General features: G+C 48.5%; 1 protein-coding gene across 2 annotated transcripts in view; it reads right to left on the reverse strand.

Moving 5' to 3' along the window:
• Positions 1 to 14,588, reverse strand: part of LOC144178729 (uncharacterized) — a 55,558-nt gene that overhangs the window by 14,873 nt on the left and 26,097 nt on the right. The window contains exons 1-2 of one of the 2 annotated variants that reach the window (XM_077706803.1): positions 6,062 to 6,371; positions 167 to 246 (exon numbers count right to left, since the gene is read on the reverse strand). In XM_077706803.1, the coding sequence (XP_077562929.1) occupies positions 167 to 246; positions 6,062 to 6,119 (138 nt within the window). In that variant the 5' untranslated portion in view covers positions 6,120 to 6,371. Of the gene's footprint in view, positions 1 to 166; positions 247 to 6,061; positions 6,372 to 14,588 lie in introns of those variants that run through there. The other variant, XM_077706804.1, reaches the window with a different exon arrangement.

Genomic DNA, 14,588 nt, shown 5'->3' on the forward strand with positions numbered 1-14,588 from the left:
CTTGCTTCGTTGTACTGGCGTCACTTCCATGACGGATATGACGTCACTCAAATGTCTGTATGTCCCGGTATAAAACACTGTCGTGTTAAAATATTTTTCAATGACTAAACAGTACCCCAGACGCCGTCTGAGAGCAAGCGCAAGTGAGGTCCCCAGCCTCACTCACCAGGAGAGCTGCGTCGCTGCCAGCCTCCTGCGCTTGCGGCGGGGAAAATCCCTCGGTGTCGGCAGAGACGTTCGTCGAACCTGCATCGGAACAACAAAGCACAACAAATTGCAGAAAGCCCCGAGTGGGAACAGTCGGATAATGCGTGGGCATACACCGCCCTGCGACACACTGCGAGTACTAATTGTCGGCTTCACTACCACGCACACCAGCATTGCTTGGAAGACGTATTTCCAGGGGCAATTTCAGCAGTTTGTTATCAAAATGAAAAGGGCCTAGGAATATTTAATAAATATCTGCATAATACCCTTTTGCATCCAAAGAGAGCGCTATGCTACAAGTTCCTTTAAAGTCGGCTGCACTACTATAACGAATACATTGCTGGGAAGACATCTTTAGAGAAATGTATATTAAATTATGAGGCCCTTATAGGTATTTATTACATGCATTTTTTTGCGGCGAAAGTTTAAGATATCAAGCGTTACAGACGTACATTAGGGTATCCTTGCTGAGTCCACACGCAATTGCGTACGCATGTAAAAAAAGTTTCTACAGTGCCGTTCGACGTCACTATAAGCGTTGCGCTAAAGTGACGTCCGGTCGCGCTATCTTGCGTATCGCCGCGTCTGGCACAACCTCGTACTCCCGGCTGACCTCAAACGCTAGGCCTTCGTTAACTTAACCTACCTGACATAACCTACCTAACGTAGGCTAACCTAACACAACCTGAACCAACCTAATCTCACAACCTAACCTAATGCAACTATTTGTCCAACAGAACACCTAAAAATTAACACTAAAAAAGAAAAACGACACCAGCGCTGGACTCGAACCTGGACCCTTTGGGTCATGTAGCTAAGACGTCACACTTATGCCACTATACCAGACAGTCCACACTGCGCCAGCCCAGCCTTCAAAAGGCAGATGCCGTAGGACCGCACTCTAGACACTGCGTTTAATAAAGGCCTGCCGACTGCCAATGGGAGACAAGTAGAATTCTACAGGCCAACAACTTTAAAATATCCTTCCTTCCTCGTGTGCCAAACAAGGGACCGCATCAGTTCATAGTTTATCCCGATTACCCCACAACTTTCCTTTAAGGGCTACTTTTATAACCCCGATATTTGTATACCCGCTTACGGCTCCGGTGACCCTAATTATTGATCATACTCGTTATCGGTTAGTTAAACTGCGCAAGTTTGATTTCTCGTCCGCATTCTATAATTCACATACCGAGTTTCGATTTCCCGCCCTAGTACTCAACTTGAATTTTGAGCTTGTACTTTCCTAGTCGTCAACCACCGATAGCTCTAAATGCATGATCAAAATCCCGTACCTCTAACTTATCACGCCAGATTCGCGCTGTGTCTTCTCTTTCCGCCAAAAATACCGGTCAATTTCAGGATCTGCGTCGTGGACAGTCTCAGGACTGGAAACGTCGTCAACAGCGGCGTAATGGCATTCGGGTGGTACACATGATAGCATTTTAAATATCTACTTCCTGGAACGTGCCCCAACCCGGCGAGCATTTTCCCCCCTTTTCTTTCTTTCTTTCTTCCTTCCAAAATTCTTTATCTTTTGCAATATCCTACCGCGTCCTCCCCTATGCTTTCCTTGGCATTCTTGACTGCCAACTGCCAATCCTTCTTATTTCTGTATTATTTCAAGGAGTCCTGCATTTCCTATTCTCATTCCCTATATATATATATATATATATATATATATATATATATATATATATATATATATATATATATATATATATATATATATATATATAAATTTCCAAATTCTTTATCTGTTTCAATGACCTACCACATCCTCCCCTTTGCTTTCCGAGGTTTTCTTGATTGCCAACCCTTATTTAATTTGGAAAGAAAGAATTTCCAAATTCTTTATCTGTTTCAATGACCTACCACATCCTCCCGCATGCTTTCCGAGGTTTTCTTGACTGCCAACCCTTATTTCTGTGTTATTTTCAACGAGCCCCTCATTTCCCATTCTGATTCGCTATATATATATATATATATATTTTCCTCTCGTTTAACCTTTCTCGGGAGCTTCGCATCGTCTGTCCCGGAACAAGCGGCAGCGATGGCATTTTTACTGCTACCACCTTGTTCTTTGACGCAGCTGCTACGAATTGCAGCAAAACAAGTTTTCCGGGCATGTTTTGCTTCGGGGCAGCATATACCGCAAATGCCCTTGCGGCGCAAGTTTTATTATCGCGATATTTTTATCGCTCCGCGCTGCTCCTCGCTGTCGGTGACGTAATTCCGAACGGAAGAAGCCAGGATGAATCCCGGATGTTATCTATTTGTATACTTCCTAAAAAAAACATGCGGGGTAAGAAGAGAACTGAGGCATCGCAGGCTATAGCTTGCTGTTTTGGTCACGTAGCTAATAAGCTGGAACACACAATATCCAGTCTGGCTCCTATGTTTATGCAACAGTATATTGCACAGAAATAAGCTTACTCTGATGCAATTTCTTTAAAGCTCAAACCTCTGTAATTACTACTCCGGTGTACGGACGGTATCACTCCGCCTAAGCGACGGACCCAGGTGTCAACGGGCGCGCGCGTTTTGAAAGGAGATATCTTTGAATGCGTGATATCGTCTGTCTTTTTTCGCGTAGTTGGGTTGCCGTCGCTGCAGTAGTTTAAAGTCCAAAAAAAAAATCTGCAGAAATTGAGAGAATTATCTACTAATGCGTAACATTCTTATGCCGCTTGCCTTGAGTGTGAGTTTTTACAGTTAATTTTTTTTTGTTTTTTGTAAATCCTGGCCGACAAATTATCTCCATTTACGCTATTATAACGATTTGAAGTGGAACATTCGCGAACTGTGCATTATTGTGTATATGCAGGGCGTTATACGGTTCGCCATTTTCCGCATTTTTTAATATTCTCTTGTTTTTTTAGTGTTTCAAAATTTCTACCAATTATCTCATTTACGCTGATATAACTATTATAGGCGGAACTTTCGTAAAAATCCGCATTACTGTGGAAATGCAGGTCGTTATACGGTTTGCCATTTTTCGTATTTCTTCATGTTTTTATTTATTTTTTTCAAAATTTCGGTCACCAATTATCTCCATTTAGGCTATTATAACGATTACAAGTGAAACTTTCGCGAAATCTGCATTATTGTGGAAATTCCATGCTTTATACGCTTGCCATTTTCCGTTATCTTTTAATAACCAGGCCTGAATTCCCCAGCCTTATTCATGAAAATATTTTGGACTGCGATGAAAACGTGATTATCGTTGTAAGCGAAACATGCAGTGGGGTGATAAGGGGACGCCTCGCACGGCTAAGCAAAAACTTACCGAATTCCCCGTTAATCAGGATAACTAGATATTCTTGACTATCATCCATCATCAAGGTTCAACCAAGCTGCATTTCGGCGCCGAGAGAAAAAAAATCGAAGCCCCTTTCTTAAAGCAAGATGGTTAAACGCGAACCTCTGGCCTGCCATGCAACCTAAGTCACAGTATGTCCGAAATCCAAACTGCTTCGACCGTGTCCATAGAGTTTCATACTAATAGTATTATGAAACTCTATCACCGTGTCCGAAGAATGGGGCAGTTATTTTAAGTTTTTACGTCAGCCAAAGCATGGCAGACGGTTTTTAATCTATCCTTGACTTGACGTGTGTTTTAAAAAACGGCAATTAAAAAAAAAAAAAGAATGGCGCAGTCGGATAGACGTCGGCTTCGTAACGCGAGGGACCCAGGTTCGATTCCCACCACGGGAAGCGTTTTTTTTTTCTTTTTTGAGCCGCTTGATGTGCCTTCGCTTATCGTCAACAACATTTTGCGAAACCCACTGTGTAAGGTTGGCTTTCCCGCAGTGCCTTTTGGTAACGGGATGGTCGCCATCAGTGAGGAATACAAAGCTTCGCTTTAATGAGTAATGGATGATCAGACACCTTGAAGTTCAGGAGTATAATGAATAACTTGCTACAACAATCAGAGTCGTGCTGTATACCTGCAGGCCGTTGTGTCGAGAATAGACACAGGAAACTTGGGGCAGCAGCAGAAGTTTAAATAAGCCAGAGAATAAAATGAAGTGAGAAAACGGCTATTGCCATTCTGTACATTTTCCGCAGCAGGCTTTGCACCACAAATTGTGAATGGTGAAACGGGATCGGCAGAGAATACCTGCTAGATATATTTTCTTTTTAAAAACGGGAAAGAGGGACATAAGCGGAAAATTGACCTCATCACTTCGGCTGAGGATGTTTTTTGAAATACGTGTTTTTTGTTCAGCTAGTAAACATAAAACACAGGCCCTCTCACACGCTGAAAGCGTTGTTTACGTTTTTATTTCAGTCAATTGTTTTGCCTTACTCTAGAAGTTGGGTCTTTAATGATTTATACGGATTGGCGAGAGAGCTAGAGCCCCTTAGATATTCGTACGTATAACACTGCAGCCAGCGGAAATAATATCGCACTAATTGCGTCACTTTTGTGCGGAGAAAATGGCAGATTTACTTTTAATGACAACTTGGCAGAGAGCTCTGAGAGCGCCAAACGTAGTAGTTTCCCCAAATTGTTTTTCCCACTGAAAATTTTTTCTGCGTCTTCAAAAAAAAAAAAAAAATCCCCGAAAATTTGAGCTATCCTAAATGGGCATGCAGCTTCAAAGTGGCGTTGTTCGGTGAAACGCGAACACAAGCGCGCGATAAACATTCCGTGACTACTCTGCAACCGCGACTGAGTTGGCCGCAAAGACCTGAAGTTAAACGACTGGGCGGAAAAGGTGGCAACGGCCTACGACGCTTCCGCCCCTCCTCCTCTGCTTTTTGTCTATCCGACAATAAATATGTTCTTACCACCACCACCAACACCAAACGCGTGCCGTCATCGATCTTACGTGCCGTTATCGATTATACGGGTAGCCAAATTAGGTCTAGGCCATACCAAACAGCCTCCTTTTGTATACGATTCTCAGATTAGACGACATGACCTTTGCCAGTTTCATTTTGACTGGTTATTACCAGCTGACCTTGCCTGGTTTTTCGAACCTTATTTTAAATTGTTCTTTGCTTTAGGGAGAAAACAGGAGCACGTGCACATGCGGTATCTGCCCAAGAGATCGATCACGCAACCGATTGAACTAATTGGACACGCAAATGATGTTCGTACCAGACAAAACGCCCAAAGCGGCGATTATTTCCGTATACCATTCGGCTCCTCTCCACGACTGGGCTCCCGGCGACTGAGCCCGAAACCTGGGTCCGAATTCAAAATCACCCAAATCACCCGAAGAAGCCTCTTACTGGAACATCATTCTATAGCCCAGTTACGTTTCCCAACCGCGCCTTTTTGAACGCATCGTTTTTTTTTTCGTTTAGCTAAAATTACTCACTGACGCCAAAAAGCCGACCGGTTAGGCTCTCGCTGTTCCCTCAAATGTCAAGGTTCTGAAACTCGCCCAACGATCCCAGTCCCCGCAACCCGCAGTGGGGTAAATATAGTTCAAAAAGCTTATTGCGTCTGCCTGCAAAGGTAAGCGCTAAGTAAATAAAGGCAAGCCAAGTTTGTTTCCCAAATGAAAGACCTCTAAAGAGCTACAGCGAGATCGATAAAAGCTTCAGACCTGGAAAAAAAAAAAATGTCGCACCCCCCCCCCCCTTCCCCCCAGGCCATACATGCGATGACAATGGATTCACAGGGATGCCGAAGGCCCGCCTACGGATGGCGTGTACAATAACCCCATCTGCGGAAGACGTGCACGATCTCCATACATTCTCAGATCGCGAAACTAGAAAGAAAAAGAGAGCGAAACTAAAGCAGCGCGACAGACGAGCACAAACACGCGTATAGAGAAGACAAAACGGAGGGGGAAACTATCGTCCAGCGGCATCAAGCCGTGGCCCACAAACTCACCGCCACCCTCCCGGGTCAGATAGGAGCCCGAGTGGAAAGCCGAGGCGCAGCATCCCATGACACACCGGCCCGGAGGCGGCAATCAGCAGACGTCGCGGTTAAGTAGTCGCGGAGAGCGAATCCTGATAACTCCCACGTGCTTCACTCCACGGCGTAACCACGGACACACGTAAAAAAAACGCCGGCGAACAAAACCAGCGCGGACGAAATGAGTGAAGCAACATCAAGCGTCACGCAACCGCACTTCGAGAAACAGGCGGGAACCAACAGAGGAGTAAAACAAATGAAAGCAGCCCGAGGTCGGCAGCATCGGGCTCCAAGTCCTTCAGCAAAAGACTGGATGGGCGCAGAAGAAACGGGCGACCGAGGGTCGGGAGAGCTATCAGCTTCCGAGAGGAAGAGGAGGAGGAGGAGGAGGGAGGGATGGGAGAGATGGAACGCCGCGAACGTGCTCAAGGGCTAGCCACCAACCGAAGCAAAAAAGAGAAGCGCTCAGCGTCACCAGCTGGCGGGGTCAATGTCAAGAAGCCAAGAGAGCGTCAACGGGGACGGCGGACAGCCTTAATTAATAAAGACGAGGGGCCAATTTCGCTTGCCCGCACGCGTCGCGAAGAAAGTTGCCGCGCGACCCGACAAACGAAAAGACGGCGGTCGCCTGTGGAGCCCCTCCCGTCGGCGCCATGTTGGCCTCGCCGCTGGCGACGCGGACGCAGCGGAACGATCTTGAAGAAGTCGGCAAGGCGGCTGCCGCAGCCTCGAGAGGCGAAAGGCGAAGGAGAAGAGAACGAAAGAAGACGGAGCAGCGGTAATAAACACTCGGCGCGAGAGACGAAGCAGTCAAAGGAAAAGGCAGGGATGGGGAGGAGGAGGAGGATGAAGAGGAGCAAGCTAAATTTAGGCCGCCCGGAGGTTCGCCGGCGCATGGTCCCCGAGCGCGCGGCACACGCGTCCTGGACAAGCTCAAGGCGGCCCGGGGCTCCCGCTCCCTCGGCCCGTTCGAGAACGAGCCCCGTCTGATGTGTACACAAGTTCGGGCAGCAGCGCCGTCCCACGATGGGCGCGGGACTAACGCAAACGCCCCCCAACCGACGACGACAGCAGGGCGCGGCCTGCCGCAAGTACGGTTTATCCGTACGGCCAGATTCCCGGTGTAAACAACGCAGCAGCTCTCGGCTGGTTTTTGCCGTGAGCGTACATCGGCGGTCTCGAAGATTGTCAGGCTCCACAAGCGTCCACCCGAACCGAAACTTCGGCGACCGGCCCTTGTTTCTCGGCACGTCGTGTGAGTTCGCCGTCGCGTACAAAAAAGAGCACTCTTTCAGAAAAAAACAAAAAAAGAAAAAACAACGGATTTAGAGTTTTGTCGCCGGGTGACAATGGCAGAATGAAAAAGATTTTTTTTCAATTTCAATTTCCTTTTATTTCAATTAGAGGGCACGTTCCTCGAACACCCACGGTTTATTTGTTTTTGAATATGACGTTTGCTTGTTTCCAAGAAGAATGCATCTTTTTTTTTTTTTTTGCGCACGTTACGGACGCCTAGAAGTACGGTCGTTGTGGACATCATGGTCCGTTCCTCCATAACACAAACTTACTGAGGCGGATCGCAGTGCACCACAACAACACGTCATTGCTCGAGCTGTTTTCTTCTTAACTCTGAAACTTTTTTAATGCTTCTGGAAAGCGCAAACTTACTAAGGGGACAGCAACAAGGGGACGACGATACAAAGAGCTATATACCAACTGATATACAAAGTACACCACTTTATACAAACTCGTCCAAGTAAGCACCCTTGCTTTCACCGGCGTCTCTATCCCGCGAGTACCGTCATCATCAGCCCACGCTCCATTACGCTCGTCCACTTTGGTGAAGAGTAGCATGAACGGCATTATTTCCGCACCAAGACTACGTAAAATGCTTCCATCACTGAGTAGCCAGCTCAGACGAATGCCAAGGCCTGCCAACTCTTTTTTGAGCGTACCCAATTGTATCTTATTTTCACGACAGAGGAGGCAAGGAAGGAGAGAAACAGTCCAGCTCAAATCGCGTGAAAGCTAGTGACGTACCTTGCTAACAGACGTCCTACCAGAGTCCTGCAATGCATTGAAAGCCTAGTACTACTGCTGTCTACGACCGTTGTCTGTCGGAATCGGGGCCGGTCGCCATCGCGCCTTCGAAGCGGATGGACAGGAGAGACCTTCGAGCAAACCGAACTTGTTTATTACATGTTACGGGAAAACAGGTTGAACGCTAATGTAGTCGTGGGAAAACAATACAAGCAGCAGGGGTAGACGGAAGCTCGCGATCATCCGCCAGATTCGGAGCTTCGTCTTTGCCTTCGTCCGCTTGGGCACCCCTGTACATCATTCCTTGCATCCTCATTCGTCACAAGCTTGGTGCATGATCCAGCTGCGATAGTTCATAGCCGAGCTACACCGGCAACTCTGCTAGCAACAATACTTTCGAGCCAAGTCAATTTCAAGTAAAAAATGGCTGCGGCTTAACTCAGCTAACATTGGATACGCAAAGCGAAAGCTTGGTTTAGTATGTTTGAGTCTTGGTTTCGCTTGGTTAACCTTCGATGTAGCTGTATTGCCCACCACGGGTCAACGCCGTTCGGTGCCGTGTAACGCTCACACAAAAAAAAAAAAAAAGCCCGCCTCGCTTTCATTTGCGGCGAACGTGGTGTTCCTCTTCGCAGGGCGCAAGATGAGTCACGTAGCCCGAGACGACCCAGCGGCCCCGCGGGGTTGGTCGGCTGCCGATCAGCTGAGCGCCCGCAACCGCTCTCCGCTCAGGTAATCAGCTGAGCAGAACGACTGAAAACGAGGCCATGTGCGCAGCGCCGAATGCGGGCCCCGCGAATCACGCGATGCGCTTCAAGGGGTGTGTCGCAGGGGGTGTGTCTGAGGTCAAAAGGTGAATTTGCGCATCCACGGCGAAACCTCTGGACGAAAGTAGTAAATCTTTGCTTTAAAACTCACTAGACGACACGGAGGAGGCTATTCTTTCCCATTACATTCGGCGATCGATCGTCCATGACCCGCGTCTTTGTTGTAAACCTGCAGTTCCCCAAAATGCCTAGGTTAGCAAAAACCGTTGTGAGATAAGTCTGCCCAATCACAACTTGAGAGTTCCTTCCTCGGCAGCACCGCCGTCACAAGAATACACACCCCACATGTACAGTCATTGACAGATATTTGTAGGCCACCGCGAACGTGGCCGGAGTAGGCGCGCGGCCCAGCAGGGGCGCTGCAGTTTCCGCTGCTGGTTGGTTGGTAGCGCGGCTAAAGAGATTGAGAACTTTCGCTCTTGCCATCTTAATGTGGCCGCAGTTGTCGCACCAGCCACACTACAAAAGCAAAAGCACATGTACCCCTTGCTCTCTTTAGCCGGGCAACCAGCCGACAGCGCCAACCGCAGCGCCCCTGCTGGGCCGTGCGCCTGTCCGGACAGGCCACGGTCGTGGTGGCCTACAAAATTTTGACAAGAACTGTACATACGCACACCCATGCTCGCCATGAAAAGACGGAGGGGTGAACAGGCGCTGCGGCACCCTGTGGCGTCGGCAGCTGGCGTCCATTTACAGCAGCAAGCACATCCTGTCACGTTCCTTGGCCACCTCGGAGAACTAACTGCTGGTGTCCATTCACTGCAGCCACACATGCGGCTGGTTAAGCACATCCTGCCGCGTTACTTGGCCACCTCGGAGAACTAACTGCTCGTCACTTCCAGATGCCTCTGTGTTGACGCCACTTCCCGTAGGTCCATTGTACGCCGCGTCGACTGTTTTATGTGCAAGCGCGTGGCGCAAAGCAGGCCAAGAACGCCGCAGTCCTGGCCTCCATCGCAGGCCTAATCACAGATCAATAGCAGGTGTCGCTCGTTGGCTTCCGCCGCCGCTTCCTGCCAGCTTCCCCTTTCTTCATCCGAAATGGCGTGACGACGAGCCGATTTCCTCGGCCGAGTTAGGGCGGAGGAGAACGACCCACCCGCATAATTATCTGCGGCGTGCGTACGCGCGCACCCGTATACAGCCGCACGTTGCGCGCTGCTCGGCTCCTTTAACGTGAGCGAAAAACTGCACTGCAACTTCGCCAGGGTTGATCCGTTATAGCTGTGCACGTTGCGCCATTCGTTATGCCATGCACGCGGAAGACATCCAACTAAAATCTGCCCGGACATGGAATGAGGGCACCTGACATGACCGCCAAGGGACGGGTGAGAGATCGTGGAAGACAGAAAGCTTGGTGGAGGGATGAGGTTGAGCAATTCGGAAGCAAAGAATGGAGGATTGAAATAACGCATGCAGGGTAGAAACGGCCGAAGGCATGTGGTGAAGGTCTTTGTCGAGCAGTGGAAATAAATGGGATGATAAAGATGATGATGATGATGATGATGATGATGATGATGATGATGATGATGAAGAAGAAGAAGAAGAAGAAGAAGAAGAAGAAGAAGAAGAAGAAGACCTTCGTCGAGCAGAAAAATAAAGTGGCAGATGATGATGATGATTGCCTTTTTCGAGCAGTGTAAATAAAGTGGATGATGATGACGACGACGACGAACAGTGCCGGGCCTCTGTGCGACAGCTTCTAGTAGTTGTCGAAATATGGTTCGGGGCCCTCAGTACGAGTGCACAGTTCAGTAGTCTTATAAAGAATGCCGGAGCGGCTTAAATACGCCGCGCATGAGAAGCAGCACAACCTTCCCTCCGTGCCTTGATTCCATCCGTGCCGCGCACAACTGCAGCCTTCACGCGGCCTAACGATCCACGAGTGACATAACGGCGACAAAAGAAGCCCTCTGTATGCGCGCCCATCTGCCGCCTGCGCGCAACAGGAACCGGCGACGATAAGTTCCCCGGGAGCCTCTCCCACGTCAAGAAGCTCGGCCCACGGGACTCGGGTCTGCCCGCGAGGGCACCGAGTTATCAGGCATGGCTGCGCCAGGAAACGCGAGTGAAACACGCGCCGAGGAATGTTGGCCGCCCTTCCGCGTGCGTTGCGACAGGTGGCGGCGGACGCGTGTTCCGCTTTTTACTCTGTATGCGAACAAAGCGGCAGGGTTGTGGAAGCCGCGGGCAGACGGGCGCTCCGCCAGCTCAAATATACGGTTAGCGATGGACCCGACTCCTTTGTTTATTAAAGCGAAGCCTTCTACGCCTCAGTGACGACGTTCGATGTCGCGCCAAAACGCACTGCAGGAAACCCAACTCCACACAATGGGAATCACAAAACGATGACGATGATAAGCGAAGACACATCAAAGACACATCAAAGACATCATCCCATTGCGCCAGTCCGACACGGTCGAAGCAGTTCGGATTTGGGACTTGAACTCCGTATGCGTGGGAGGAAGCTTCACGTCTTAACCCTCTGTCTCTTAAGAAAGGGGGCTTTGATTTTCTTAACGAGGCGTGTGTTTCTTGGGAGTCTATATGTGAAATCATTTCGAAGCAAATTTGTGAGTGCTATAACTGCCGCCAACAACAAACACATTCTATCATCTTGCTTCGTGCAGTCATCCCCCCTTTTCGCAGTTTAATAGCTTAAGACCCGGTGATTACTGTTTGCTTTCGTAATCTCTGTTTTTAGGAGAAGAACAGCGTTAACATTTGTTTATCAGTATACTCGTGTTTTGCCTCAAATGTGTTAATCGGTTTCATTTGCGCTAAATAGTGTTGGCATGCACGAACCGCGCCTCCTGTGCTACAGTAGTTGGGAAACGTATTTGCTTAGACTTGTGATTTCTTTCCTCGAAGCTGAATATTAATGGCCACAAAGTAAGCGGTGGTGGGCACATAAAGAACGTTTTGCGCTAAAGATTTAGAACACCTCAGTTTATTTTAAAAAATAACAACATTCGTCGTCTCTTGTTTGTGACCGCAGTTTCGCTACGCCACCTTCCGAGTTGACGTGCTCTTTCAAACGTCTGCTACGTAATCTGCGACGCTCTAAATGGTCACCACAGAATAACGAGAACTCGAAATTTCCAGCGTGACACGAGCATTTATTACTTCGCTTTACTGGAGACTGTCAATGTGTCTTGAGCCTTGAATTTTCACACCCGCTGCGAAGCTTGACTGTATTCGGTATATGCGGCAGCGCAAAAAGAGCTCGCGTAGCTTTTTTTTTTTTTTTTTCTACTCGCGAACCGTACTGGGAACGTGAACCCAATTTCGTTTTGGACTTATTGCGCGCCAAAGCCGGCATGCGGCACCATCCTCGGCGCGTCCCTTCAAGGAACCATGCAGATAAAACAGAACTTTGCTCAATTTGAAAGAACTACTCACTCGGCTTCTTTTCAAGAAAAACGCAAGAAATATTGAAAAACTTTCAAATTTCCCGCTACAGTGACGTAATATGGGTAGTGATGTAATACAGGACAGCACTAAAAATGGAGTCATCCGGTGTTAACTGCACGCTAATATCCAGGAGACACGATCAAACTGAACTAGAAGATACAACCGCCCCGGGTGGGCTTGGGCGGCAGGTCGCCAATCGCACTGACAAGATTATGTGACGTCATAAAGGCGTCACCGGAAAGTGGCTGGGGAGTTTGGGACAAAATAGGTGACCGGTAAAAAGCGCAAAGCCTCATGGGTACATTGTCTGCTCCCGAGGAGCCCCGCCACTTCCGGTTCGAGAGCTCTCCTAGCCTCCCGTACGCCGTCGGCTTTCACGCTCGTGTGTGCTTGTTGTTTATCTGTTTGCACCGGGAAAAAAAAACGCTCATGCATCGGGAATTCCATAAATAACAACGACTGACCCTAATAAGGGTTTATCTGTCAGGTAAGCACCCTGTGACAAACAACACGCACACACGCGCCTGACAGCCGCCGGCGCACGCAGGCGTACGGGAGGGCAGGAGAGATCTCGAACCGGAAGTGGCGGTAGCAGACGACGTACCCATGAGCCTTCGCGCTTTTTACCGGTCACCTATTGGTACCACTGTTCTCGGGGCAAAGCAGTCTTTTTAATGAACCACGCTTGTTCTTCATGGCCTCTTTAGCGTCGTATACCTGGCAGAATCGGGCAATACTAAGGACCCTTTTCCTAAACCTCGCGACGCTTCTTTCGCCGTTTGCTTTTGTTCATGCACCTTATTGTTTTCGTGGGGTAAAGCAAAGGGCCAGAATATATTTCATCCCGCAAGCAATCAAAAGACGCGGCCACCGTCAACACCGCGCTTGGACGACCCTCGCCAGATAGCGGCTTGGCCGGGGTTACGTTACAGCCGAGCGACTCACCACGCGGGCGAGTCAGCGGTAATAAACTGGCCACGAACGGGGTCGACGCCGGTGCTGCAACCATGCAACCCCCCCCTTGTGTCTTGGCCGCTGGAATTTCAGGGTCACCGGTGCCAGCCGGTTTGAGCAGGCTTGACTGACAATGGAAGCCGCGTCCTCAATATGTGACGGCTGGCGCGCAGACGGTATACAACAGGGGCCGCACTAAAGTAAGGCGAATGCGGGCGCCAGGGCCGTAGCGAGATTTTTTTTTTTTTTTCGGGGGCGGTTGTGGGTTATGGAAAGGAAGAAGTTTTACCGAATGGAACTAAGTCTCGCTTGCGCAATGTTTGGATTGATATTTCGGGAGGGGTTCGAACCCCCAACCTACCTCCCCCCCTTCTGGCTACGCCCCCGGCGGGCGCTGCTACCATGGTAAACGATCCTTCTGAATGCAGTGACGCTTCTCTTACTCACTGGTGTAACCAAGAATGAGTTTCAGGTGAAATCGTTATTATTGAAAAGTCCGTAACTTTCAATCTGATCAGCCGAGGGTGTTATTTAAGTTGGCAGAAGCCAGCTAGACGGAAACGTGACGGAGTAATGTTTTTCCGGCTGAAAAAAAAAAAAAAAGTAAGGCTGCAACGCGGTTTTATTTATAGCCGGTATCGCGTCGATTTCGTCAGCTAGTCATGAATGTGCACTGCCGTGACGTGGTGCTATGACGTCACTACAGAAAGGGCTTATCACTGCCAGATTCCACACCAACAGAGCTGCAGGAGGGTTACAGAGTCATATACCCATAGATACCACCAGCGTCGTATGAAATTCCGTTACAATTGAAAACTTGTAATCGCTCCCATTTTTGTAATTTTGCAATACTTGAATTACTCATTTAAACATCAACGTTCACGTCCGTTCAGTTACTTTTCTCTCCAGCCGGTTGAAGTGTTCGCTATTTCATTTGTCTTGGTAGAACTGAGGCTTTTCTTTTTATTTTTATGCGTTTTTCTCTCGTTATGCGTTAGATTTCTCGAGGAACGTGTCTCAAGAATTCAGCATGTCCGCTCCTGTGTGTGCCTGTCCAAACTGCCAACAATAAATACAATATAAAAATAGTGCTGGCACAGGACAAAGAAAACGTATATGCTTTTTTTCTCCCGTGATAGCGGTGTGAAAAACCACAGCGCTTTCACGGGAAAATGAGAGCGTATACGTATTTTTGTCTTTGTGTGTACGCTTTGTCTTTTTTGTTGTTTTCGACTTCCCAGATGGATCAACCGACCGAATTTTCA

This window comes from Haemaphysalis longicornis, unplaced genomic scaffold (assembly GCF_048455015.1).
Source record: "Haemaphysalis longicornis isolate Haplotype H1 unplaced genomic scaffold, Haemaphysalis longicornis Haplotype H1 scaffold_4, whole genome shotgun sequence".
Taxonomy (NCBI): domain Eukaryota; kingdom Metazoa; phylum Arthropoda; class Arachnida; order Ixodida; family Ixodidae; genus Haemaphysalis; species Haemaphysalis longicornis.